Source organism: Microtus oregoni, unplaced genomic scaffold (genome assembly GCF_018167655.1).
Source record: "Microtus oregoni isolate MIOR12 unplaced genomic scaffold, Mior012 000004F_ref0000308, whole genome shotgun sequence".
In the NCBI taxonomy this organism is placed as follows: Eukaryota; Metazoa; Chordata; class Mammalia; order Rodentia; family Cricetidae; genus Microtus; species Microtus oregoni.
The window spans coordinates 66,845,664-66,869,465 of NW_024543063.1; the positions used below are offsets into that span (position 1 = coordinate 66,845,664).

Here is a 23,802-nt window from a genome sequence, read left to right on the forward strand (position 1 = left end):
TAAAGGTGTGTGCTACCGTGCTTGGCCCCATTTAAAAATTTTTTTTTCCTTCTTTTTTTTTTTTTTTTGGTTTTTCGAGACAGGGTTTCTCTGTAGCTTTGGAACCTGTCCTGGAACTCCCTTTGTAGACCAGGCTGGACTCGAACTCACAGAGATCCACCTGCCTCTGCCTCCCAAGTGCTGGGATTACAGGCATGCGCCACCACCGCCCAGCTTATTTTTTTTTTTTTAAGATTTTATTAAAAGTATACAGTGTTCTGCCAGAAGAAGGCACCAGATCCCATTATAGATGGTTGTGAATCACCATGTGGTTCCTGGGAATTGAACTCAGGACCTCTGGAAGAGCAGCCAGTGCTCTTAACCTCTGAGCCATCTCTCCAGCCCCCCCATTTTAAATTTTTGTCTTGTTTTTCTTTTTTTTTTTTAATATTTATTATGTGTACAATAGTCTGTCTGCGTGTATGTCTGCAGGCCAGAAGAGGGCACCAGACTTCATTACAGATGGTTGTGAGCCACCATGGGGTTACTGGGAATTGAACTCAGGACCTTTGGAAGAGCAGGCAATGCTCTTAACCACTGAGCCATCTCTCCAGCCCCTTGTCTTGTTTTTCTAGACAAGATTTCTCTATGTAGCCCAGACTGTCCTGGAACTCAATTTGTAAACTAAGCTGGCCTTAAACTCACAGAAGTCTGCCTTTCTATTTTCTCCTGAGTGATGGAAATAAAGTTGTTGCTAGGCAGTGGCAACGCACGCCTTTAATCCCAGCACTCCGGAGACAGAGACAGGTGAATCTCTGTGAGTTCGAGGCCAGCCTGGTCTACAGAGCAAGATCCAGGACAGCCAGATCTCTCCGGGGGGTTGGGGGGGAAGATATACATGTTTGTCTCTGCAGCACATCCATGCAATACTGAATGAAGTCAGAAGAGGGCACCAAATCACCTGCAGCTGGAGTTAGAGACGGTTTTGAGCCACCTTGTGGGTATTGGGAATCAGGTCCTCTGCAGGAGAGTCAGTGCTGTTACTGGCAGGCAGTCTCTCGAGTCCTCTATTACCTTTCATGCTGTTGTAGTGGCGCACGCCTTTAATCCCAGCATTTGGGAGTCAGAGGCAAGTCCAGGTCAGGCAAGGCTACGTGAGACCCTGACTTGAAGCAGAAATAGTTTATTTATTTGGGGGAAAGGCACATGAGTGCCACCACAGATGTGGAGGTCAGAGGACAACTTGCAAGAATTGGCTCTTTTTGTTGTTGTTGTTTGTTTTGAGACAGGATTTCTCTGTAGCTTTGGAGCCTGTCCTGGAACTAGCTCTTGTAGACCAGGCTGGTATCGAACTCACAGAATTCCGCCTGCCTCTGCCTCCCGAGTGCTGGGATTAAAGGCGTGCGCCACCACTGCCCGGCAAGAATTGGTTCTTTTACTACTGTGTGAGTTCTGGGGATAGAATGTAGGTCATCAGTTGACCTGCTGGGCCATTTTCCTGGTCTCTCTCTTTCCTTTCCTCTCCCACCCCCTTCCTCCTCCCCTATGAGATTTTTTTTTTTTTTTTTTTTTTTTTGCAGTTCTCGACTACTTCTCCAAGTAGCAACCACATCATATAACGTGGTCTAGACAGTAACTTTATTCTGGGAAAGAGCAAAATAAGTGAGCGGTGAGCCATTTCTAGGATAATGGGTAGAAAAAGTCTGTCTAGGCAACCCCAGGGCGTGGTTTGGGAGGGAGAGGAGAGGGATGTGACTCTAGGTGGCTCCTACTCAGGGCTGTCACCGCTGCCGCTGCCTGCAGCATTCAAGATCCAGGTGCGAGAGCGGCGGGCCCGTGGAGAGGAGGTGGAGACATTGAGACAGTGGCGTGAACCAGGAGCTGCCACCTGTAGTATGTGGCCCAGAACTGTGCGACACAGGTCTTCCGCATTGGTGAAGGTCTAAGAGAAAGGGTGGGGTCAAGGTTAAAGAAGGTGGAATCTGCATTGCTGAGACAGGTCTGGTCCAGGGTGTGATCTGGGCAATGGTGTTCCTCTGAGGGACTGGTCAGTCTCTGGCAGGGCCAGAGCCAGGGGAAGGGGTAACAGGTTTCTTGGGCTGCTGAGAACCCAGAGCAAAGACTAACGTGGAAGGAGAGTCTGGAGTCAGTGGGCTCCTGGGTACTATGCACATGTCCCACACGGAGGCTGGGACGGTGGAAGAGTGGAGATGAGCCTGTGGGCAAGGTAGGGCTAAGCACTTTAGACTAGAGATGGAACTCACAGAGTGCTGGGATTAAAGGCGTGCGCCACCATCGCCCGGCTAACCCACACTTTTTGATTGAGAGTACTGGAGCAACAGGCAGATGGATTTTTTTTTTAATATTTATTTATTATGTATACAATATTCTGTCTGTGTGTATGTCTGCAAGCCAGAAGAGGGCACCAGATCTCATTACAGATGGTTGTGAGCCACCATGTGGTTGCCGGGAATTGAACTCAGGACCTTTGGGAGAGCAGGCAATGCTCTTAACCACTGAGCCATCTCCCCAGCCCCCGGCAGATGGATCTTGTCAGCCTGGTCTAAGTAGTGAGTTTCAGGATAGCAAGAGCTATGTAGAAAGTCCCTATCTCAGAAAATTACCTAGTTAGTTAAAAGACCTCAGGTGTTGGGGCACGTCGGTAGTCCAGACCACAGTATGAATCCCATCCCTCCCCTCACTCTGGTCCTCACCTGCCCATAGGTGCGGCAACTGGCCTCACAGCCCCTCTTCCCAGAGGGCTGCAGCCAAGTTGGGCCACAGGTAAAATCTGCCTTGCAGGTAGTGAGCCTGGGTATGTGAGAAGGGAAGATGGGTTAGGGTTTTGGAGCCAGTTGGTTTGTCCTGCTCTCTGACCTGACCAATGGCCTCACCTCTCAGGCTCCATTCCTTCAAAAGACCAACCCAACCTTTGCAGGGTTCATTCCCCAAGCTTGTTTATTCATAGACAGGGCCTGAAGCTGGTCTAGAAGCTATTTGTCTCTCAGGATGACCTTGAGTTCCTGACCCTCTTTCCCAAGCACTGGTATTAGAGACCACCAGTACCACCACAGTATCCATTCCCTTTATAAAAATATTTAACTTAGCCGGGCGGTGGTGGCGCACGCCTTTAATCCCAGCACTTGGGAGGCAGAGGCAGGCAGATTTCTCTGAGTTCGAGACCAGCCTGGTCTACAAGAGCTAGTTCCAGGACAGGCTCCAAAACCACAGAGAAACCCTGTCTCGATAAAGAAAAATTTAACTTAATATAGGGCTTCTCTGTGTAGCCCTGGCTGCCCTGGAAATAACTCTGAAGACCAGGCTGGCCTGGAACTCAGAAATCCTCCTGCCTCTGCTTCTTGAGTGTTGGAGCTAAAGGCATGTGCCGCCATCACCCAACTTAAAATTACTTTTTTTTTTAATATTTATTTATTATGTATACAATATTCTGTCTGTATGCCTGAAGGCCAGAAGAGGGCGCCAGATCTCTTTACAGATGGTTGTGAGCCACCATGTGGTTGCTGGGAATTGAACTCAGGACCTTTGGAAGAGCAGGCAATGCTCTTAACCACTGAGCCATCTCTCCAGCCCCTTAAAATTACTTTTAAATTATGTGTGTACACACTAGTGCCAGTGCCAGGGGGGGTTCCCAAGAGGACGTCAGATACCCTGGAGCTGGAATTACAAGCAACTGTGAGCCTGACATAGGTATTGGGAACTGAACCTGGGTCCTCTGAGAAAGCAGCCCAGAGAACCTGTTTGTGAGCTGCTCCTTGCATACCTCTTTTAGCTCCTCTAAGGGTCAAAAACTTGAATCTTTTGACACTTCCTGGCCCTCCAGAGTCTTCACGCTGTCTTAAATGCTAGGTCATTCTTTTACCTTGGCATCTACCTAGATCTACCCTTTCTACCTCGGGTACACACTAGGTCTCTAGACCGACCCTGGCTCTGTAGGGGCTAAGGCCCTCCTCCTTGCTCATACTGTTGGGCACGCCCCTGTCCCCGCCTCTCTCACCAAATCTGGCAGAGCTCTGGGCAGAGAGGCTGCTCTCGGTGTACTCCAAGCAGCAGCTGATGGAAGCGATTGCGGAGGGCACGTTGAAGGCGTCCCAAGAAGAATTCACATCTGGACGTGGGAGAGACAGGACAGGCAGGGCATAATCCTCAGGGGAAATTAAGTCTGAGCCCAGGTGCGGGCAAATAAGGCAAAGAACCGAGGGACAGGCTAGTGGGTGCAGTACTCACTCTGGGCTTGGCACACCGCAGTTCTCTAGAGGGGCCCCTGGGCTTGACGCCTCTGGCCCGTTTATCTCTGAAGTACAGCAAGTTTCTGGAACTGGTGATGTCTGTGAACCAGGATCTTGGATCCTCGGGTAAGGCTGTGGAGCCAAGGACTGAGGATGCCCTGACAACAGGAATTTTATCAGCCATCCCAAAGAGAAGAACCTTAAAAAGATTTCTCTTGAGTTGAACGAAACGGCATGGATCTGCAGTCCCAGACACTTGGAGATTGAAGCAGAGGGAATCTCAAGTTTAAGAGCAGTCTAGGCAACTTAGATCCTGGGTGAGAATAAGAACAAATGGGGCTAGGCATTAAGGCATAAAGCTTGCCTAGCGTGTGAAAGGCACCAGGTTCTGCGAAATGTGGCTTCGAGCAGTTAGAACTGTGTGTCACTCATAATAATCAGGTTATATCTGTAGCATAGTGTGTATGTGCTTTATTCCCACAACACATGTATGTTCATTCTGTGATTTCTCCATGTTTTTATTTACTGGGGGTTGGATCTAGGGCACTCCCGTGTTTGGCATACATGCTATCATTGAGCTATATCTTCAGCATTATTGATACTAATTTTTAGAATTGTATTGTGTGTGGAGGTCAGGGTAAGTTGCAGGCATTGATTCTCTCTTCACCGTATGGGTTCCAGGGACTTAACTCAGGTTGTTGAGCTTGTTGGTAGTCATTTCTACTCAGTGAGCCCTCTCGTCAGCCCTATGCATTTATTTTGAGATAGAGTTTCATGTGGTTCAGCCTGGCCTTCCAACTCCTTTTGTAGCTGGCCTTGAAATCCTAATCCTCCTACATCCACCTTCTGTGGGCTGGGATTACAGGTGGGCATCACCGTGCCTAACTCTCTACCAAGGTGAACTGACTGGCTCAAGGTCACAGCACCGAGGTGTGGATTTGAAATTGAACTAAGCAGCCGGATACCCACTATCCAGGTTCATCACTAACCCTGGCTACCCACCCTCGTCACTACCCTCTTACAAGGAAGCTCAGAGTGGGGTTTCTCTGGGTCAGGGCTTACATAAGATGCTCACCTGCTAGGTGCAGCTGGTTTGTGCCCACACTGGCTGGCAGCCTAGGGTGTCCCCAGAACATAACTTGCAGTGGGTGGCTCCCTCCACAGGCCACCAAGAAGATCCATGCCAGGATCAGTCGCAGGGCCCAGTCCAGGCTGCTGGGTTGAAGGTGGCCTTTGTGGGCCATGTCCACTGAGACAAGAGCCAGCTGGTATGGAGGGGTGAGGTGTCACTGTCCTGGAGGTTCAGCTCGGCGCTGGTGAGCAGACACCAGAAATGGGTGCCAGGAAGCACAGAGAACGGGCAATACTAGAGGAGCCAGGCAAAGGCCAGACTCCCAGAACCCTAGGGGGAGTTTCAGGAGGAGCCCCTCCCAGCAGACACATCCCTTCCATTCATTCTTTCTGGCCCATGTACCACCCCAGCTTAAACCACACATGCAAGCAATCTCTCATCTTGTTTGCCCTCTGCTACTAACTTCAGAGGAGCAGGATCACCCCAGTTCTTCCAAGCCCCACTTCCACCCAAGACTTCCTCTCTCTCTCCAGCCCTGCCCTCCTCACTACTTTCACGGTCACCTTCTCTGGATCCACTATCGGCTTAGGAGCTTCCACCCTGGGCTGGACCTTTAGTATCAGCCCGACTCTGGCAGGGCTGGGGTTCTGCCACTAGGCACTACAAGCTTCTGAACAGAGGAAGGCAAGAGTATGGGAGACAAGATTCCCACCTCCCTCCCTACTCCCTGGCACTCACCTTTAGCGGGCTGTTGTATAGGGACTGTTGAGACACCTCAGAACCACTGAACAAGGCCGGCTAACAGCGTCAACTGTAAGGGGTGCGGTTTGGTTCAGGGGCGGGGCTTTCCAAAGTCCCATCCCCACAGCCACAAACACGTGCTCTTGGGACTGGTGCATTTATATCCACAAGCTTGCCCTGTGTTAAACTTGGGATTTAAGATCCTGTCTGTCTGACTCTGTGTGTGTGTGTGTGTGTGTGTGTGTGTGTGTGTGTGTGTGTGTGTGATGTGTAGGTAATCCTGTCTCTGTTGTGTGAGAGGATGCCTCTTGAGTTTGTGGTTTCATGTGCGTGCTGGCTGGTACAGGCTGCTGTACCTTTCTCCAGTTATTGCAATGCGTGTCCTTTAGCATTCTGTCCATTAATTCAAGATATTTGTTTATTTATTTTGCGTTTTTGAGACAAGGTTCTGTGTAACTTTGGCTATTCTGGAACTTGCTCTGTAGACAAATTCACAGAAATCTGCCCGCCTCTGCCTCCCAAGTGCTAGGGTTAAAGGTGTGCACCACCACACCTACCCAATAGACGTTTATTAAACATACACTCTGAAAAGCTGGGCAGGGTGGCCCACCTTTAATCCCAGCACCGGGAAGACAGAGGCAGGAGGATTGGTCTACAGAATGAGTTCTAGGACAGCCATGGCAGAATTCCTGCCTCAAAAACAAACACACAAAGCAACTCGGTACTGGTTTCTGGGGTGCACTTATACAAGATATGACAATCTGTCTTCACAGAATTGACTCGACTCAAGATGGAGAACCAGGTGGGGGAAACAGCGCTGGAGAAGAGGGTATTCATGGCTCTCATGCGCCTGGGTGCGAGCTGCTGGGAGGAGTGTGTATCTGTGTGTTAGGTGGGAACTGTGCTGCACCATAGAGCATCCTTGGGTTTTGGAGTTGTGCGTGTTGAGTTTGTAATTCTTTTTTTTTTTGGAGTGTGCTTGCATTTGATAAGTGTCTGTATGTCTGTTTTTCCTAAATATATGTTTGTATGATTGCAGAGTGTGAGTTTTTAAAATGTATCTTTTTAAAAAATTTATTTTATGTACATGAGTGCTTTGTCTGCATGTATGTCTTTATACAAGAAGAGGGCATCAAATCCCACAATAGATGATTGTGATCCACCATGTTGTTGCTGGGAGATGAACTCCAGACCTCTGGAAGAGCAATCAGTGTTCTTAGCTGCTGAGCCATCTCTCCAGCCTGAGTGTGTGTGTGTGTTTGTTTATGCACATTATGTGTGTCTGTTTGCCAGATATTTGCAAATATTTACTTATGTTGTTTGTGATTCTCTTTGCTAATTATGTGTGTGTGGTTTTCTTTTTTATATTTTACTACTTTAAATCAGGTGTGTCTGTCTGTCTGTCTATCTGTCTGTCTGTCTCTGTGGATATGAGTGCAGTTGCCCTGTGAGGTCATAGTCCTCTGATCAGATCCCCTGGAGTTAGAGTTACAGGAAGCAGTGAGCTGCCTGACATGGGTGCTGGGAACTGAACTTGGGTCCTCTGCATGGGTGGTATGTTCTCTTAACCACTGAGCAATCTCCCCAACCCATTATGCACACTTTTGGAGACTAGGTGGGTCTCTATTTGAGGAGTATGTACACCTTATGTGTGAATACTTGCTCGTGTCTGTGTTAGAAGAGTATGTATGTGTAAGGATATGCAGTATTTGTGAATGTATTTGTAGAATATGTACAGAACAATGTGTGTGCAGAGCACTGTTTCTGCTTTTACTCATATGTCATATTCATGTTTTTAGAGATATCCATCCATCCTTATAGAATATTTATAGCACCACCAGAAATGTGTCTCCCTCCTATCTCACAGTGGGGCAGGCATTTTAAAGACTTACTTTAATTATTTAATAAAGATAATTATTTAATTATTTTAGTGTGCATTGGGTTTGGGGTGTGTGTGCACTTTACTGGGGAGGTCAGATGCCTCTGATCACCTAGAACTGAGGGTACACGCTCTTGTCAACTACCCAGTGTGGGTCTGGGAGCCAAGCTCTGTTTCTCTGCGAGAGCACTAATCACTCTCCTTTTAGTGTAAATTATTTCATGCATATATGTGTATGTGCATCATGCTTGTGCTAAACGAAGATGTCAGATCCCCTGGAACAGGAGTTATGAACAGTTGTGAGCACAAAGGCAGGGATATAGTTTTGGTCTTTTTTCATTGCTGAACTCTCATATTGCCAAATTATTACCGAACATGCTCAGTAGATGTTGAGTAAGGAAATTAATGAATTAATGCCCCCCTAGGGAAGGATATCCCTATGTAACCCAGGCTAGACTGGAACTTCTACTTCTCTATCTTTCTATGGGCAAGAGTGACATCACAGAGGTCCCAGGAACCAACTGTTACAAGAAACAGCTTTTGTCTGGGCTGGACCAAGGTGGTTGGGAGTCATTTCTATCGTATTTGTGGGGTTTGCTTCCCTCAAGACCCTGTGCACACGCATGCCCTCATCGCTTTCACGGCGCTCATATTTCAGCACCGTGGACAGGAGCACGAAGCCAGCACCAGGGACAGCTTTTTAGGCCGGGAACGAGAACATTTCCAAGTCGTGGATAGACAAATATAAGCAACAGACTCATTGAGGTGGTTACGCTGACAAACTGAGACAGAAAGACGCAGGCAACAATAACACAGGCAAAGGTGCAGAAACGAGGGCCAACCACCAAGAACACACTGACCCAGCCCTCTTCTCCCCTCCGTTGTCCGGCGGAGGTCACTCAAGTTCAGAGGACCTCTCCTCCAAGACCTTGGGTCAGCTACGGGATGCCACCCTAGGAAACCGCTCTGTCTAGGATTCAGGTGATGTCCTCTCCAACGCTGGGAAGCATGGTCAACTGGAGCGGAGTAAGGATCACTCCATCTGCCCCCTCCCCAGCTACCAGTTAATCGCTCTTATAAATATATCCTGACCTGGCCTAACTACTTAATCCTGGCCATGAGGCAAAGACTCTGGAGGGGCTGCAGGACTTAAGGGGCTCTGTCCTGTGTCAGGCAAAGGAAGGCGTTCTGAGTTGAGTGGATATGCACATTTTTCTGAGGGGGGGAAACTCCCATGAGAACCAGCCTCTTGACTGAACACGTGACTCTGGAAGAATGCATCTGTGGAGATCTGAGGATGTCCTGGGGTGGAGACAATTTCCCACAGAGAAGAGAATATGCCTTAGAGTGGTCCCATTGGGGGGGGGGGGTATTCGCTCCAGGGTCCCCAAATATACCACCAATGGGATCTTTGAAGAAATGCCTCTTCAGGAGAAATTGAGATGAAGCGTCACCTCTCAGACACTATCTCTAATAGGAGTGATTTTCAGAGTGAAGGGATAGCTCTGCATGGCAGATCACATCCTTGTGGGAATGTGTCACCTGTGGGGGGCCGCTAGTCGCACCGGGAATTCGTCTGTTGGGAATAGCTCCCTTGGGGATCTTTCTTGGGTTGGAGGGTCTGTGCTAGAGAATGTCTTGATAGGGTCTCGCCAGCATGCCTCCCTTAGGGACATCTGGAGGCTCCACCCACCCAACCCTGCTCGCCCCACCACCACCAGCGCGGGCAGCGGTGGCCGAAACCGGGCTCCAGCTCCCAGACGCAGTGACGGCGCCGGGCCCGCCCCGCTTCGCTCCGCCCTCCGGCCCCCCCCCCCCCCCCACCGGCCTCCGCCGCGGTCCCTGAGGCTTCTCTCTTCCTCCCTCCTCCCTCCTCCTGCTGCCGCCACCTCCCTCCTCCCTCCCCCGGACCGAAGTCGCCGCCGCCATGGACGATTCGGGCCTGATCCGCCGCCGGAGGCTGCAGGTACGCTGCAGCCCGGGCTCCAAGGAGGGGATGGGGTCGGTGCCCTGGGGCGGGGCCGAGCAGAACGCAGGAGAACTTGCGCCCGGGTCGGCCCTGGCGACCCTTCGTGCTGCTAGAGGATGCTCTGGGCTAGGAGTGCCGTGGCCGCTCGTCCTGGCAGCGCGGACCCCGCCCCTCAGGCGTTGCCCGTGTATCCCGGAGGCTACTGGAGGGGCTGAATCCTAGCGCGCCCCCTCGAGGATGGCCTGGGCTACATCTGGCCCCACCGGAGTCGGAGGCAGCGGGGCCCAGGTCCTTGCCCGGACGTCTGGACAGTCTGGGGGTGAAGGTGCGGCAAGTAAAGTTATTGCCCCAGGGTTCGAGCCCCTCGGGGTTACCAGTGCTTCAGCAGCTGTAAACATGTTTGTTCGTCAGCCTCCCACCTCACCACCCCAGAGCCCTTCCTAGGCTTGCGAACCTGAGTCCTCCATTCACCTGTCTGGCCACTAGGACTCTTCCTACTGCCCTAATTGGACAGGCACCTAGACAGCCTTCCCACTTTCCATTCCACCCCCTCCACTACAATACTCCCACCACACACACACATACACACACCCGCCCGCAATCCTTAAGTCCAGCCCAGCTTGTGGGTGGGCGGGAGTGATTTTTAGCTCCTTACAGTCAGTCTTCTAAGATGCTGATCGCTAGGCTGCGCAGGCGCAGGAGGCGTGAGTCCAGTGCACAGAGTGGGATATTGAGGGTTTTTGGAGTGAGGGAAAGCTGAAACAAATCCTCAGGCAGGTAGGGAGTTTGAGGCTGAAACTGTCCTCTGAGGTTTGGCTTGTCCTTCTGAGTTTATAAACTAACCTCATAGGGAAAATGATCAAGGCTTAACGCCTAGGGCTACCTAGAAGCTGGTCCTTCTGAGCCTCCTTGGAGGTCAGTCCCTGATTGTGCTCCAGAATTTGGACTAAATCAGTTGTGAGCCCAGGCTCTTGTCCAATTGTAGGCTCCCTTAATACATCATTTCCAAGATCAAGACAACGGAGAGATGAGCAATCAGTAAGGGCAGGGGGGAAAATGAGACTCGGTAGGAAGGACATCCCTGGAGGCTGGAACAGCCTGATTGGAAAGCTAATTTGCTTTCAAACAGAGTCTCAAAGCCTGGGCTTCTCGACGTCTTCCTCACTTTCCCTCCTGCTCGCAAGGTAGATCAGGAGTGTGAGTCTTGAGTACGACAGGGTGTTGCGGCAAAGCCAGAGGAAGTACTACAGCGGCTAAACTGGTCCAAGGCAGCCCCTCCTCGCAGAAGGATGGAAGTGGGCGGTCCCTGAACGGGGTGTGTCCCGGTCCTTCGAACCTGCGCCGAATCCCATTGGCTCAACGCCACGCGGGACCTTGTCTCTGACGCAAGCCTCCGCCCCCAACCCCTATTTTACTGCTGCTCAGCCACTCAGTTCAGGACATGCAAGGAATTCCTGCTCTCTCGAATGCGGCCACTTTAATGCCTGGGTCCACTCACTCGCATCGGTTCCCACCGCTAAGCAAAATATCCCGCTATCCCTCAGCTCCAGAGTCGCCTGTGTGCAGTTAGGATACTAAACACGAAGAGCACAGCACCCTACCGGGAGAAGCAGAACTGCTCTACAGTTGGAGTAGGGGAGTGGGAGGTGGCGTTTGTCTAACATGACTCCAAGGTTCTACATTTCTCTTCTTTCTTTATTTTTATATAATTAAAAAAAACTGTGTTGAGATAGCATCTCACTGTGTAGCCTGGAACTTGCTATATAGACCAGGCTGACCTCGAACTCACAAAGATTCCCCTGCCTCTGCCTCCCGAATACAGAGAGGATCTAAATTTCTGTGGCTCTGGTTGGTCCCTTTTCTCCACTCTGGGATGTTTATGGGGAGCTTGCAGATGAGGTCCATTCTGAGAACTTCTTTCTGTGGTATTTAAAGATTCTTTAAGGCTTATCATCTATGCCTCATTACAAAGGTCTGGAGACCTTGGCTCCATGACTAAAAAATCCGGGTATTACTTTTGCTAGGTCCATTAAAGCTGCTTAGCTTGTGAACCGGGAGACCAATTCACCTCAAACCTGCCATTACAAGAGAGAAAATCTAGTCTGGCTTTCTGGTCACTGTGGCTCCCCAGGGCAGTGCCCTTTGACCCTGACTGTCTGAATGCCCTTTGCACATGGAAGTGGTAGGATCCTCTGAGACATTCTCTGCTGTGTGTCATGTCTATCAATAACTCTTATTCTGACTTATTGCTTTAACATTTTTTATTTTTACTTAAAAATTTGTATTACTACTTTTGAAATTCATGTGTAAGGATGTTTTGCCTGCATCTATGTCTGTGAACTACCAGTAGCCAGGGATCATAGAGGCCAGAAGAAGGCATTAGATCCCCTATAACTGGAATTTCAGACAGCTGTGAACTGCCATGTAGGTATTGGGAATCAAATATGGATCCTCAGAAAGAACAAGTGCTCTAATAGCTGAGCTTTCTCTCCAACCTGTTCTCTCTCTCTCTCTCTCTCTCTCTCTCTCTTTGTGTGTGTGTGTGTGTATGTCTCTCTGTGTGTGTGTATGTGTGTGAATGTATGTATGTAGGTGAGCATGTGTCACAATTTGTAGGAGGGGGTTCTTTCCTCTCACTACATGGGTCCTGTGGCTGGAACTCGGGGAACTAGGCTCATGAGAAAACACCCTTAGGAGCTGAGCATCTCTTCTGCCCTGCACTTACTGCTTGCTGAGCATACGCCAAGTGCCAGGTACCACCCTAAAATGCTAAAACCTGCATCACCACACACTCCACTAGGAGACAGGGGTACTTTGGGAAGGTCATTTGCCAAGCTCACAAAAGGCAAGTTTGGGATTTTAAAGCCAGGTTTTTATCTCTGAGAGACCATAGAAAGGATTATGATGTACTTGTTTTGTTGTTTTTGCACACATATGTATGTGGTGTGCATGCATGTGTATATGGGTGTGAGTACACACGTGTGTGCACATGTGTGTGGAGGCTGGAGGTTGATACCTGCTGTCTTTCTCCAGTCCTCTCTTTATTTACTGATGCAGGTTCTCTAGATGACCTCAGAACTTGCTAACATGGGCTAATCTAGCTAGTCAGTCTGCCCTGGGGGTCCCTTATCTCCACCCCATCCCAGCACTGGGACTGCTGGGGAGCCCTCATGCCCATCTAGCATTTGGGTAGGTGTTGAGGACTAGAATTTGGTTCTTGTTTTTTGTTTTTTTTTCCGAGAGAGGGTTTCTCTGTGGTTTTGGAGCCTGTCCTGGAACTAGCTTTTGTAGACCAGGCTGGTCTTGAACTCACAGAGATCCGCCTGCCTCTGCCTCCCAAGTGCTGGGATTAAAGGCGTGCGCCACCACCGCCCAGAATATTTTTTTAAAAGACTTTATTTATTTTTATCTATTGAGTAGGGTGTTCCTATGTAGACCAGGCTTGCCTTGAATCTGCCTGTCTACTCTCTTCCTCTCAAGTGCTGAGATCAAAGTTGCATGCCACCGTGCCCTGCAAGAAGTGTTTTATTCTTAAAGGTCTGTTTTAATCATGTGTGTGTGTGGGGGGGTAGTTGCACATGAATACAAGTGCCCACAGAGGTCAGATGTACTAAATACCCTGGAGCCTGGGTTACAGGCTGTGAGCTACCTGATGTGGTTGCTGGGAACCGAATCCAGGTCCTCAGGGAGAGCAGTATGTGCTCTTAACTACTGATCCATCTCTCCAGCCCTGGAATTCTGGTTCTTAAACTCGTTCATTACAGTCTTTATCCACTGGAATGTCACCTTTTTCCTTCTTCAAAAGATCCATTGAAGCAAGGCGTGCTAGCTTGCATCTCCAACCTCAGCACCCGGGAAGTGGAGACAGGAATTCAAGGACAGCATAGGCTACAGGAGACCTTGTTTCAAAACAAAACAAAACAAATCTTTTTAAACCTTCACCCAACTCTCCTCACCTGCATTGCTAGCCAACCTACTTTACCTCAGCCTGTGAAACACTATTGCGAGATGATTGTTCCTAATCCCATTGCTCTCCTCTGAAAAGGATCGGGACAATGTAAAGACTTTTCCTCCTTTTCATTTGTGTTTTGTTTTTGTTTTGTTTTTTGTTTTTTTTTAATTTTTTAAAAAATATTTATTTATTTATTAAGTATACAACATTCTGTCTGTGTGTATGCCTGCAGTCCAGAAGAGGGCACCAGACCCCATTACAGATGGTTGTGAGCCACCATGTGGTTGCTGGGAATTTGAACTCAGGACCTTTGGAAGAGCAGGCAATGCTCTTAACCTCTGAGCCATCTCTCCAGCCCTGGTTTTTGTTTTTTAACAGAGGGTTTTTCTGTGTACCCCTGGCTGTGCTGGAACTTGTTCTGTAGAGTAGGCTAGCCTCAAAGTCAGAGATTCCCTTGCCTCTGCCTCTCAAGTGCTGGGACTAAAGTGTGTGCCATCACCACCTGGCCCTCCTTTTCATTTTCTAAAGATTTATTTTTATAATAAATTTTTTTAAAAAATTTAAATTATTTATATTTTATATCTGAGTGTTCTGCAAATACACCTACATGCCAGAAGAGGGCATCAGCTCCTATTATAGATGGTTGTGAGCCATGTTGTAGGTGAACTTTTCATGTAAGTATTCATGCTTGGTCCTTAGCTTAGGCTTGTTACTAACTAGCTCTTACAACTTAAATTAACCTATATTTCTTATCTAAGTTATACCATGTGGTCTATGGCTTGTTATCTCATTTTATTTCTTTTTTGATTATTTTGTTTAGTTTTTGCTTTTGTTTGGTTTGGTTTGGTTTGGTTTTCAAGACAGGGTTTCTCTGCGTAACAGTCCTGGCTGTACTAGAACTCACTTGGTAGACCAGACTGGCCTCAGACTCCCAGAGAATCATCCATCTCTGCCTCCCAGGTGCTGGGATTAAAGGTGGACACCACTAAGCCCCGGCTTGTTACCTCATTTTCTAAAAATCCTGCTTCCTCTGTGTCTGGCTCCCAACACTGGAGACTCCCAGTGTCCTCCTAGTCTAGCGTTCTCACCCAGTCCCTTTCTGCCTAGTTATAAGTCAGTCAGCTCTTTATTAACCAAGAGTATTACATATTTACCTTATGCCAAGATTGTTCTGTACCAACCACGTACCATGTGGTTGTTAGGAATTGAACTCAGGACCTCTGAAAGAGCAGTCCTTGCTCTTAGCTCCTGAGTCATCTCTCCAGCCTTATTCCCTCATTTCTTCTTTTCTTTTTTTTTTGTTTTTCTTTTCTTTTTTTTGAGACAGGATTTATCTGTGTAGCCCTGGCTGTCCTGAAACTCTATAGATCAGGGTGGCTTAGCCTGGAACTCAGAGATCCACCTGATTCTGCCTACCAATAGCTGGGATTTTATATATATATTTGTGTGTACATGTATATGTATATATATACATATATATATATTTTATTTTTTTATATTTATTTTTGTTTATTATGTATACAATATTCTGTCTGTATGCCTGAAGGCCAGAAGAGGACGCCAGACCTCTTTACAGATGGTTGTGAGCCACCATGTGGTTGCTGGGAATTGAACTCAGGACCTTTGGAAGAGCAGGCAATGCTCTTAACGGCTGAGCCATCTCTCCAGCCCCATATATAATTTTTTAATTAAAGAGCTTTTGGCTCCTCTCAAACTCCCATTTACTATGCTACCCCAACTCTGGGAGCAGGCCTCGAGTGAAGCAGGGCTATCAAAACGTAGAAGTCATTCATTTCTTCATTTATGCTTGAGACACCTAAGTTCTATATTATGTCCAGGCTTTCATCCTTGCAGTCTCCTAGATGCTCTCTCCACAGTTCCTCTGTGGCGGCCTCTTCCTTTCTTTTTTTTTTTAATATTTTATTTATTTGTTATGTATACAATATTCTGTCTGTGTGTATGTCTGCAGGCCAGGAGAGGGCACCAGACCCCTTTACAGATGGTTGTGAGCCACCATGTGGTTGCTGGGAATTGAACTCAGGACCTTTGGAAGAGCAGGCAATGCTCTTAACCTCTGAGCCATCTCTCCAGCCCCCCCTTCCTTTCTTTTTAAATTTCAGTGTGTGTGTGTGTGCGTGTGTGTGCGTGTGTGTGTGTGTGTGTGCGTGCGTGTGTGTGTGCCTGTGTGTCGTGGGTGCCTGTCCTGAATGAACATGTGGTACATGTGGAGATCAGAGAATAACTTCTGTAAGTCATGTAGGTCCCAGGGACCAAACTCATGTTCTCAGGTTTGGTAGCCTGACCCACTTTTTCCTTTTATTTTATTTATTTATTTTTGAGTCAGGATCTCTGTATGTAGTCTTGAACTCACTATGAAGCCAAGGATAATGATGAACCCTATTTTTATTTATGTGTATGTGTATCTTGCCTGTGTGTATGCCTGTACACAATGTGTGTGCAGTATCCACAGAGGCCAGAAAATGGTAGCATGATTTCCCCTGGAACTGCAGTTACAGACATTTGTATGCACCATGTGAGTCCTTTGCAAGAGCAACAAAGTGGTTTTTTTTTAAAGATTTATTTATTTATTTATTATGTATACAATATTGCTTCCATGTATGCTTGCATGCCAGAAGAGGGCACCAGATCTCATTATGGATGGCTGTGAGCCACCATGTGGTTGCTGGGAATTGAACTCAGGACCTCTGGAAGAGTAGTCAGTGCTCTTAACCTCTGAGCCATCTCTCCAGCTCCCAACAAAGTGTTTTTAAGCACTGAGCCATCTCTACTATAGTATTACTTCTATATTACTCTTATTTAATATCTGTGGGTTATTATTTTATCTATTATCTTGTTATGGAGTCCAGGACAGTCTCGACTGCAAGAACATCCTGCCTCAGCCTTCTGTGTAGCTAGAATGACAAGCAATTGCTTCTAAAGGCCTTTTCCCAAAGGCCAGACAATCATTTTTCTTATTAACTGCCATGTTCCCAGTGTCCAGCATTAAGACCTGATGTTCAAGAAATGTATGTATTTATTTACCTGAGACAGGGTCTCACTGTATAGCTCTGGTTGGCCTGGAACAAGATGTGTAGACCAGTCAAATTCAGAGAGATTCTCTTGCTTCTACTCCCCGGGTGCTGAATTAAAGGTGTGTATCTCCACCAGCAGCAGGAAATATTCCTGGGGAGAGAAACTTTGCAATTATTTGTGGATGTCAGTGTCAGCTTTCTTTTGGAGTGGGTTCTCTCCTTCCACAGTGTGGGCCTTAGGATTCCACCTCAAGCGATCAAGCTTGTTAACCTCTGGGTCTTCAAGAAATATTTTTCATGACTGAGGGTATAGTTCACGTGGGAAAGTGCACCAAGGCCTGGGTTTGATACTCAGTACCATATACAGGGTGTGGTGGAGCATGCCTGTATGCCGGTGCTGAGGAGGTGTAGCGGCAGGATCAGAAGATCAGCTACACAGCAAGTTCAAGACCAGCTTGGACTACATGAGACCCTATCCAGAACAAAGAACAATGTTTTACAATTATTGTCATGGTGGCTCACAACTGTGATCTGAGCACTTTGGACGTGAGGCAGTGGGATCTCTGGTTGGAGGACAGCCTGGGTGAGTTCCAAGCCATCCTGAGCTAGAGTGAGATCCTGTCTTGTCAGAAAGCAAGTAAAACTTTATTCGCATGAACATGCTTTCAGATGTCCAGTTGGGTCTATTTCTTGTGCACTTGACCCTGTTTTGGCCACCGGGAATCAGGAGAAAGGCAAGGGTGACATGGCCATGCTGATGACGCTCTTGCTCCTTAGGTGAATGGAGCTGCAGTTTGGGCAATGGCCATATGTCCACGCTGACCTCCATTCTTTTTTACCCTTTTTTCTTCCAGAAGGATTTGCCCCTGCCCCGGAAAAGCAGCAGGTGAGCCTTGGGGGAAAGATGCACCGGCATGCTACCCCCAGGTAGGGACGCCAGGCGTGCACGCGGGCGGGGCCTCGCGCGGCTACACCCCGCAGCGCCCCCTCGCGACTGGCCGCTGCAGCAGGGCCCTCCCCTCCTCCGCCCTCCCCTGGCCGCCGCTGCGGCTCCAGCCTCCGCCCAGCGCACTCGCTCCCCGCGCTGCCGCTGCCGCACCTGCCACCATGTCGCCGCCGCCGGGTCATGTCTGACTCTCTCTGGACCGCGCTTTCCAATTTCTCGATGCCCTCCTTCCCCGGCGGCAGCATGTTCCGCCGCACCAAGAGGTAGACCCCCCCACCCCGAGACCCTATCCTGGTCTTCCCGGTGAAGCCGCCCCGCCGGCTGCTGCAGCAGGGCGGGGCCGGGATGCTACTCGCTGTCCAGCTGCGCCAGAGGTGTCCGCTGTGCCCTCCCACAGGGGATGGGGTTGAACGCGGGCGGTGCGGGCCGTGCTGCTGTAGAGACTAGAAAGGCCTGAGCTGGGGACAGGGGTCGAGCTGGCGGGGGGTTGCAGGGCCTTTGTTTGCAGACATGGTGGGCTCAGGCCGCCCGGTGGGGGTAGGGTACCGCGGGGAGGGGGGGCTTGGCACCCTCAGAACAATAGCCACAGCCTGGCCTCCCCCCCGCCCCCATCCGCGTGCTCTTGGACAAGCTAATATGCTCAGTCACTGCGGCTGAGAGGGAAGGGGCTAGAGCGACTGGGGGCTTCTCTTCTGCAGCTGCTAGGAGGAAGAGGGGGGGTCGCTATCACTGCATGGACCCTCCCAAGTCGAACACAGCTTCACACTGAAAATAGTGACACAGCGTCACACAGAGCATGACCACACACACACACACACACACACACACACACAATCCTAGTGGCTCCCATACACTCACTGGGAGGCACCACATGTACCCAGCCTCAGGTCAAAGCTATGGACAAATAGGGTCACCTCCGGTTGTCACACACAGACACACACACACACACACTGTGCTCGCCTAGTAAAATACTACATTCGAGACCACCCACCAAAAACGACCCGTTTTCAAAAGGACACATCCACGCACCTAACCCTGTCACAACAGCTGTGTCAGATTGACACCAGGATAAACAGACATAGGGACTTCTGCAGAGGCAAGGACACACACAGTCACATAGCTCGTATCCATGTGGTACACCGTTGCATGCTTGGAGGTGCCCAGTGTCACAGGGTGTTAAATTCACACACAGGGATGGGAACACACCGTGATGGACACACACAGCCAGTGTACCTCGTGCTGATTGCCCTGGTAACAACTGCACACCTGCAGCGGAAGTCATGCACCATGCAGGAGTCCCACAGTCATGTACGCGCTGTGTTTCTCACTGCACACTGCACCACACACGGAGAAAGATGTGTTGTCACCGAGATAGCCTACATGACACATACCGTGGATGCCACATGTGTCTATAGACTGTGACTGTTATGGGCATCTCAAGGACACGGACATTCAGGATGGACCAGTGGTGTCACCATGGCTATCAGGCCATAATTGACACAGACCTCAGAGCTGCACACGAGTCGCTCTCTACTCTGGAAGTGTCACACACTGGCTGCGGCGTGGAAGAGAAGAGAGGATCTGAACCGGAAGAGTGACTTCATAGGCTCACACTCAAGGGTCTGGGGCCTCTCTTGATCCCTGCACTCCTTCCCTGGCAGTTGCCGCACCAGTAACCGGAAAAGCCTCATCCTGACAAGCACTTCGCCGACCCTGCCGCGACCCCACTCCCCGCTGCCAGGCCACTTAGGTGAGACAAAGATGCAGCCTGGGTACGTGAGGATTTAGACCATAGGAGGCGGGGCCACAGCCGGGGCGTGGCCATTCCTTATGGGCGGGGCCATTCTGGATTGATGGAGTGGGTTGCACCCAGTTTAGAGGAAGCTGGGTTGGACGTTATAGAAGCAGAAAGGAGGAGCCAGAGCTGAAGGGCGGAGCCGTCTTAGAGGAGGCCGAATAGACAGACACCTGGGTGAGTTCAGTGAATCGAGACCCCCCAAAAATGTTGAGAGAGTCGGGGCCACTGCAAAAGGGGCGTGGTCGACCATACATGCACGGACCTACACTAGAAGGGTGAGCTGTCCCTAGCAACTTATTTTGGTGATCATAAGACCCTAAAGCCCTCCTTTCTCCTGCAGGTAGCAGTCCCCTGGACAGCCCCCGCAACTTCTCTCCCAATACCCCTGCCCACTTCTCGTTCGCTTCCTCCCGAAGGTGAGTCCCTCCCCTGAGGGCCCCATAACTCAGTGCTATCCTCCCCATCCACCGTCTGGGCCACCATCTGTTCTTGTCCTAATTGCACCCGAGTAGCCTCTGGGGACCAGTGGAAGGGCCTCAATGTCCTACTAGAATTCAAGGTGGAGCTTATAAAAAGGTGGAACCAATCAGTGATCCAGAATGGAGAGGAGGGGTCCTCCTTTGCAGTGGAGGGAAACTGCTGTACTCAGGAGCCCCAGGGTCGGCCTCCTCCAAGCCTTGTGCGCTTGGCCGAGCGTTTCCATAGCAACAGAACAGGGCTGTCAAGATGAGGTGCGCAAGCGCACATTGCACAGAGCCCATCTAGGGCCTCAGTGCCTCCAGCGGGGGAAGGGTGGTTAAGGCATTTTCTCAACCTTCCAAAACGTAAGATGTTACCTTTGCCTCCAAGGTTCTCGGTGGATTTAAATGAATCTTCTTGGGGACCATAATGAAAAGTGGGGAGGGGCAAAGACTTGTTGCGGAGAAACTTAGAGTCATTGGAATCTTTGGGCCAGGAGTGGAAGTTGGGGCGCCTTTTCTTTAGCTATATTCATGGTTATGAACCTGAAAGGAACAGGACATATGGGATGAAGGACACCTCATTTCTGACCTTGGCGTGATGAGGGGAGGGTGAGGCAGGGAAGATAAGGATAGGGATCGTTGCAAAGACTGATGAAGGCTGTAGGAGAGATATGGGGACAGAGAATGGCTTCCTGGACAGGGCGGGGAGCCCCTTTCAACAGTAGTAGAAATTAGCTGAAGGAACTGGGAGCCAAGCACGACGCTGGGTTTGTTCTGTGTAGAAAGAGGCCAGAGCCCACCCTATTTGAGTGTGTGTCTATGGTACTGGCCATCCGGGTGCCAGCGTGGGCGTACGCAAGCGTGAATTATGGGCAAATGCATTCGAATGTAAATCCATGTGTGCTGTAGGTTTGTAAAGGCATGCTAAAGGAGGACACCCCCACCTCTGTATCTCTGCGGCATGTGCAGCGGTGTGGGATATGTGTGAGTGTCTGAGGGAGCGGGTGCCCGTGTGCATCAGTGCATGGGTGCCAGTGTGCCTGGGTGAGCTTGCGGTCCTGCGAGTGTATGTCTGTGACAGAGTGTATATGTGACATAGGAGTTCTGGCCCGTGAGCATCAATGGGTGTGGGCATCAGTGTGACTGGATGAGAGTGTAGCTGTGTGGGAGTCTGACTGTCTGACAGTGAATGAAAGTCTCGACTGTGTAGCTGCATGGAGAGGAAACCACGGAGTGTGTGAGTCAGTATGCAACTCTCCGTGTGTCAGTGTGAGCCCGGCTCCCTTGTGTATATCGCTATGTCAGTGTGTGTCTGCTTTGGCCTGTGTTTGTGCATTAGTGTGTGAGGATGTTTGGGTAATGGACGGGGCTATGCACGCTCACAACTGCCTTTAACAAGGAGATGAGTGTGGGACTGAGAGCTGGAATTTACTCTTTTCTTTTTAGTTTTTCGAGACGGGGTTTCCCCGTGTAGCCCTGGCTGTCCTGGAACCCACTCTGTAGACCAGGCTGACCTCAAACTCACAGAGATCCACCTGCCTCTGCCTCCTGAGTGCCATGATTAAAAGCTTGTGCCACTACCACCTGACTGAGAGTTGGAATTTTCTTTCTGTTTTTCTTTCTTTTTAAAGGCAGGGTTTCCAGCAGCCCTGGCTGTCCTGGAAATTGCTAGAAGACAGGCTGGCCTTGAGAGTTGAAATTTTTAAAAAGATTTTTAAATTTTATTTATTTTTTATGTGTGTGTACCACGTGAGTGCCTGGTGCCTATGAGGTCCAAAGAGGGCACCAGATCTCCTGGAACTGGAGCTGTAGGACCATGGAGTCACTTTGTGGATGCTGGGAACTGAACCCGGGTCCTCTGCAGGAGCAACCAGTACAGTACTCTTAACTGCTGCCACACCCAGTCTCAACAGTCTGAATTTTTGTATGTGTTTTGTTTGGGAAAGGGTCTCATATAGCTTAGGGTGGCTACAACTTGCCCTGTACCCAAGGATGATACCGATCTCTGCTGCTAAGATTCTCCTACATCTTTTTTGTTTAATATTTATTTATTTATTATGCATACAATGTTCTGTTAACATATACACACCAGAAGAGGCACCAGATCTCGTTATAGATGGTTGTGAGCCACCATGTGGCTGCTGGGAATTGAACTCAGGACCTCTGGAAGAGCAGCCAAAGAGTAGCCTCTTAACCTCTGAGCCATCTCTCCAGCCCCTTCTCCTACATCTTGAGCAGCTGTTTTTGCACGTTTGCCAACAAATCCACCCCCTCTTTTGAGATGGGATCTTACTACTATAGCCCTGTTTGACCTAAGTGGTTTTGTAGACCAAGTTGGCCTTGAACTCACAGAGACCCAGTTGCCTCTGTCACTCAAGTGCTGGGACTAAAAGTGAGCACAGTCATTACCAGTCTTGACTTTTTTCTTTACATGTATTCCTTTCTGTACATGTGTCATACACTCACGTGTGTGTGAATGTGTGGTGGTGCTCATGGAGAAGACAGACAATGGTCAGGACTCGGTCTGCTGTAACTACCATGGGTTCCAAAAACCAAACTCAGGGGCTGGAGAAATGGCTCAGTGGTTAAGAGCATTGCCTGTTCTTCCAAAGGTCCTGAGTTCAATTCCCGGCAACCACATGGTGGCTCACAACCATCTGTAATGAGGTCTGGTGCCCTCTTCTGGCCCTCTTACACACAGACAGAATATTAAATAAATAAATAAAAAAATTAAAAAAAAAAAAAAAAAAAAAAAAACAAAAAAAAACAAAAACCAAACTCAGGTCACCAGGCTTTCAAAACAAGCTCATTTCCTTACTGAACCGTGTCACTGACCCTTGTTTTGTTTTGTTTAATTTTTAAGACATATATTTTGTTTATATGACTGCCTGTATGTATATGCATCACGCCTGCAGGCTTCAGAAGAAGGATTCATGGGCTGGAGAGATGGCTCAGCCGTTAAGAGCATTGCCTGCTCTTCCAAAGGTCCTGAGTTCAATTCCCAGCAACCATATGGTGGCTCACAACCATCTGTAATGAGGTCTGGTGCCCTCTTCTGGCCTGCAGGCATACATGTAGACAGAATATTGTATACATAATAAATAAATAAATAAATAAATAAATAAATGGATTCATTCCCGAGTCCCTGGAACTGTGAGCCAACATGTATGTGCTGGGCATTGAACCTGGGTCTTTTGCAAGATCAACAAGTGCTGTTTTGTTTTTTTTAAGTTTATTTTTACTATGTGTGTTGATTGTCATGGGTGTCGGGTCCTCTGGAACTGGAGTCAAGGACAGATCCGAGCTTTCATGTGGGTGCTGGGAATTGAACCCGGGTCCTCCGGAAGAGCAGTCAGTGCTCTCAACCACCGAGTCATCTCTCCAGCCCCTGTTTTGTTTTGTTTTGAGACAGGGTTTCTCTGTAGTCCTGGCTGTCCTGAAGCTCACTCGGTAGTCCAGGCTGACCTCAAATACTTTGATCCTCCAGCCTCCACCTTCTTTTTTTTTTTTTTTTTTTTTTTTTTGGTTTTTCGAGACAGGGTTTCTCTGTGGTTTTGGAGCCTGTCCTGGAACTAGCTCTTGTAGACCAGGCTGGTCTCGAACTCACAGAGATCCGCCTGCCTCTGCCTCCCAAGTGCTGGGATTAAAGGCGTGCGCCACCACCGCCCGGCCAGCCTCCACCTTCTGAGTGTTAGGATTGTCATCATGTACCAGTCTTCTGAGAAC

General features: G+C 49.1%; 2 protein-coding genes across 4 annotated transcripts in view; one reads left to right on the forward strand and one right to left on the reverse strand.

Annotated features, from left to right (window-relative positions):
- Nucleotides 1-1,747: 1,747 nt before the first annotated feature.
- Rtbdn (retbindin) lies at nt 1,748-5,470 on the reverse strand. Its single transcript, XM_041650875.1, has 5 exons — nt 5,302-5,470; nt 4,225-4,384; nt 3,995-4,105; nt 2,694-2,790; nt 1,748-1,921 (listed from the first exon to the last, which is right to left on the reverse strand). The coding sequence occupies exons 1-5, from the start codon at nt 5,468-5,470 to the stop codon at nt 1,748-1,750; spliced, it is 711 nt and encodes a 236-aa protein (XP_041506809.1).
- A 4,321-nt stretch (nt 5,471-9,791) lies between these two features.
- Mast1 (microtubule associated serine/threonine kinase 1) overlaps nt 9,792-23,802 on the forward strand; it is a 37,258-nt gene continuing 23,247 nt past the window's right edge. Inside the window, exons 1-4 of one of the 3 annotated variants that reach the window (XM_041649578.1) lie at nt 9,792-9,884; nt 17,726-17,757; nt 19,479-19,567; nt 19,956-20,031. In XM_041649578.1, the coding sequence (XP_041505512.1) occupies nt 9,846-9,884; nt 17,726-17,757; nt 19,479-19,567; nt 19,956-20,031 (236 nt within the window). In that variant the 5' untranslated portion in view covers nt 9,792-9,845. Of the gene's footprint in view, nt 9,885-17,725; nt 17,758-17,919; nt 18,081-19,478; nt 19,568-19,955; nt 20,032-23,802 lie in introns of those variants that run through there. The other 2 variants (XM_041649579.1, XM_041649576.1) reach the window with 2 other exon arrangements.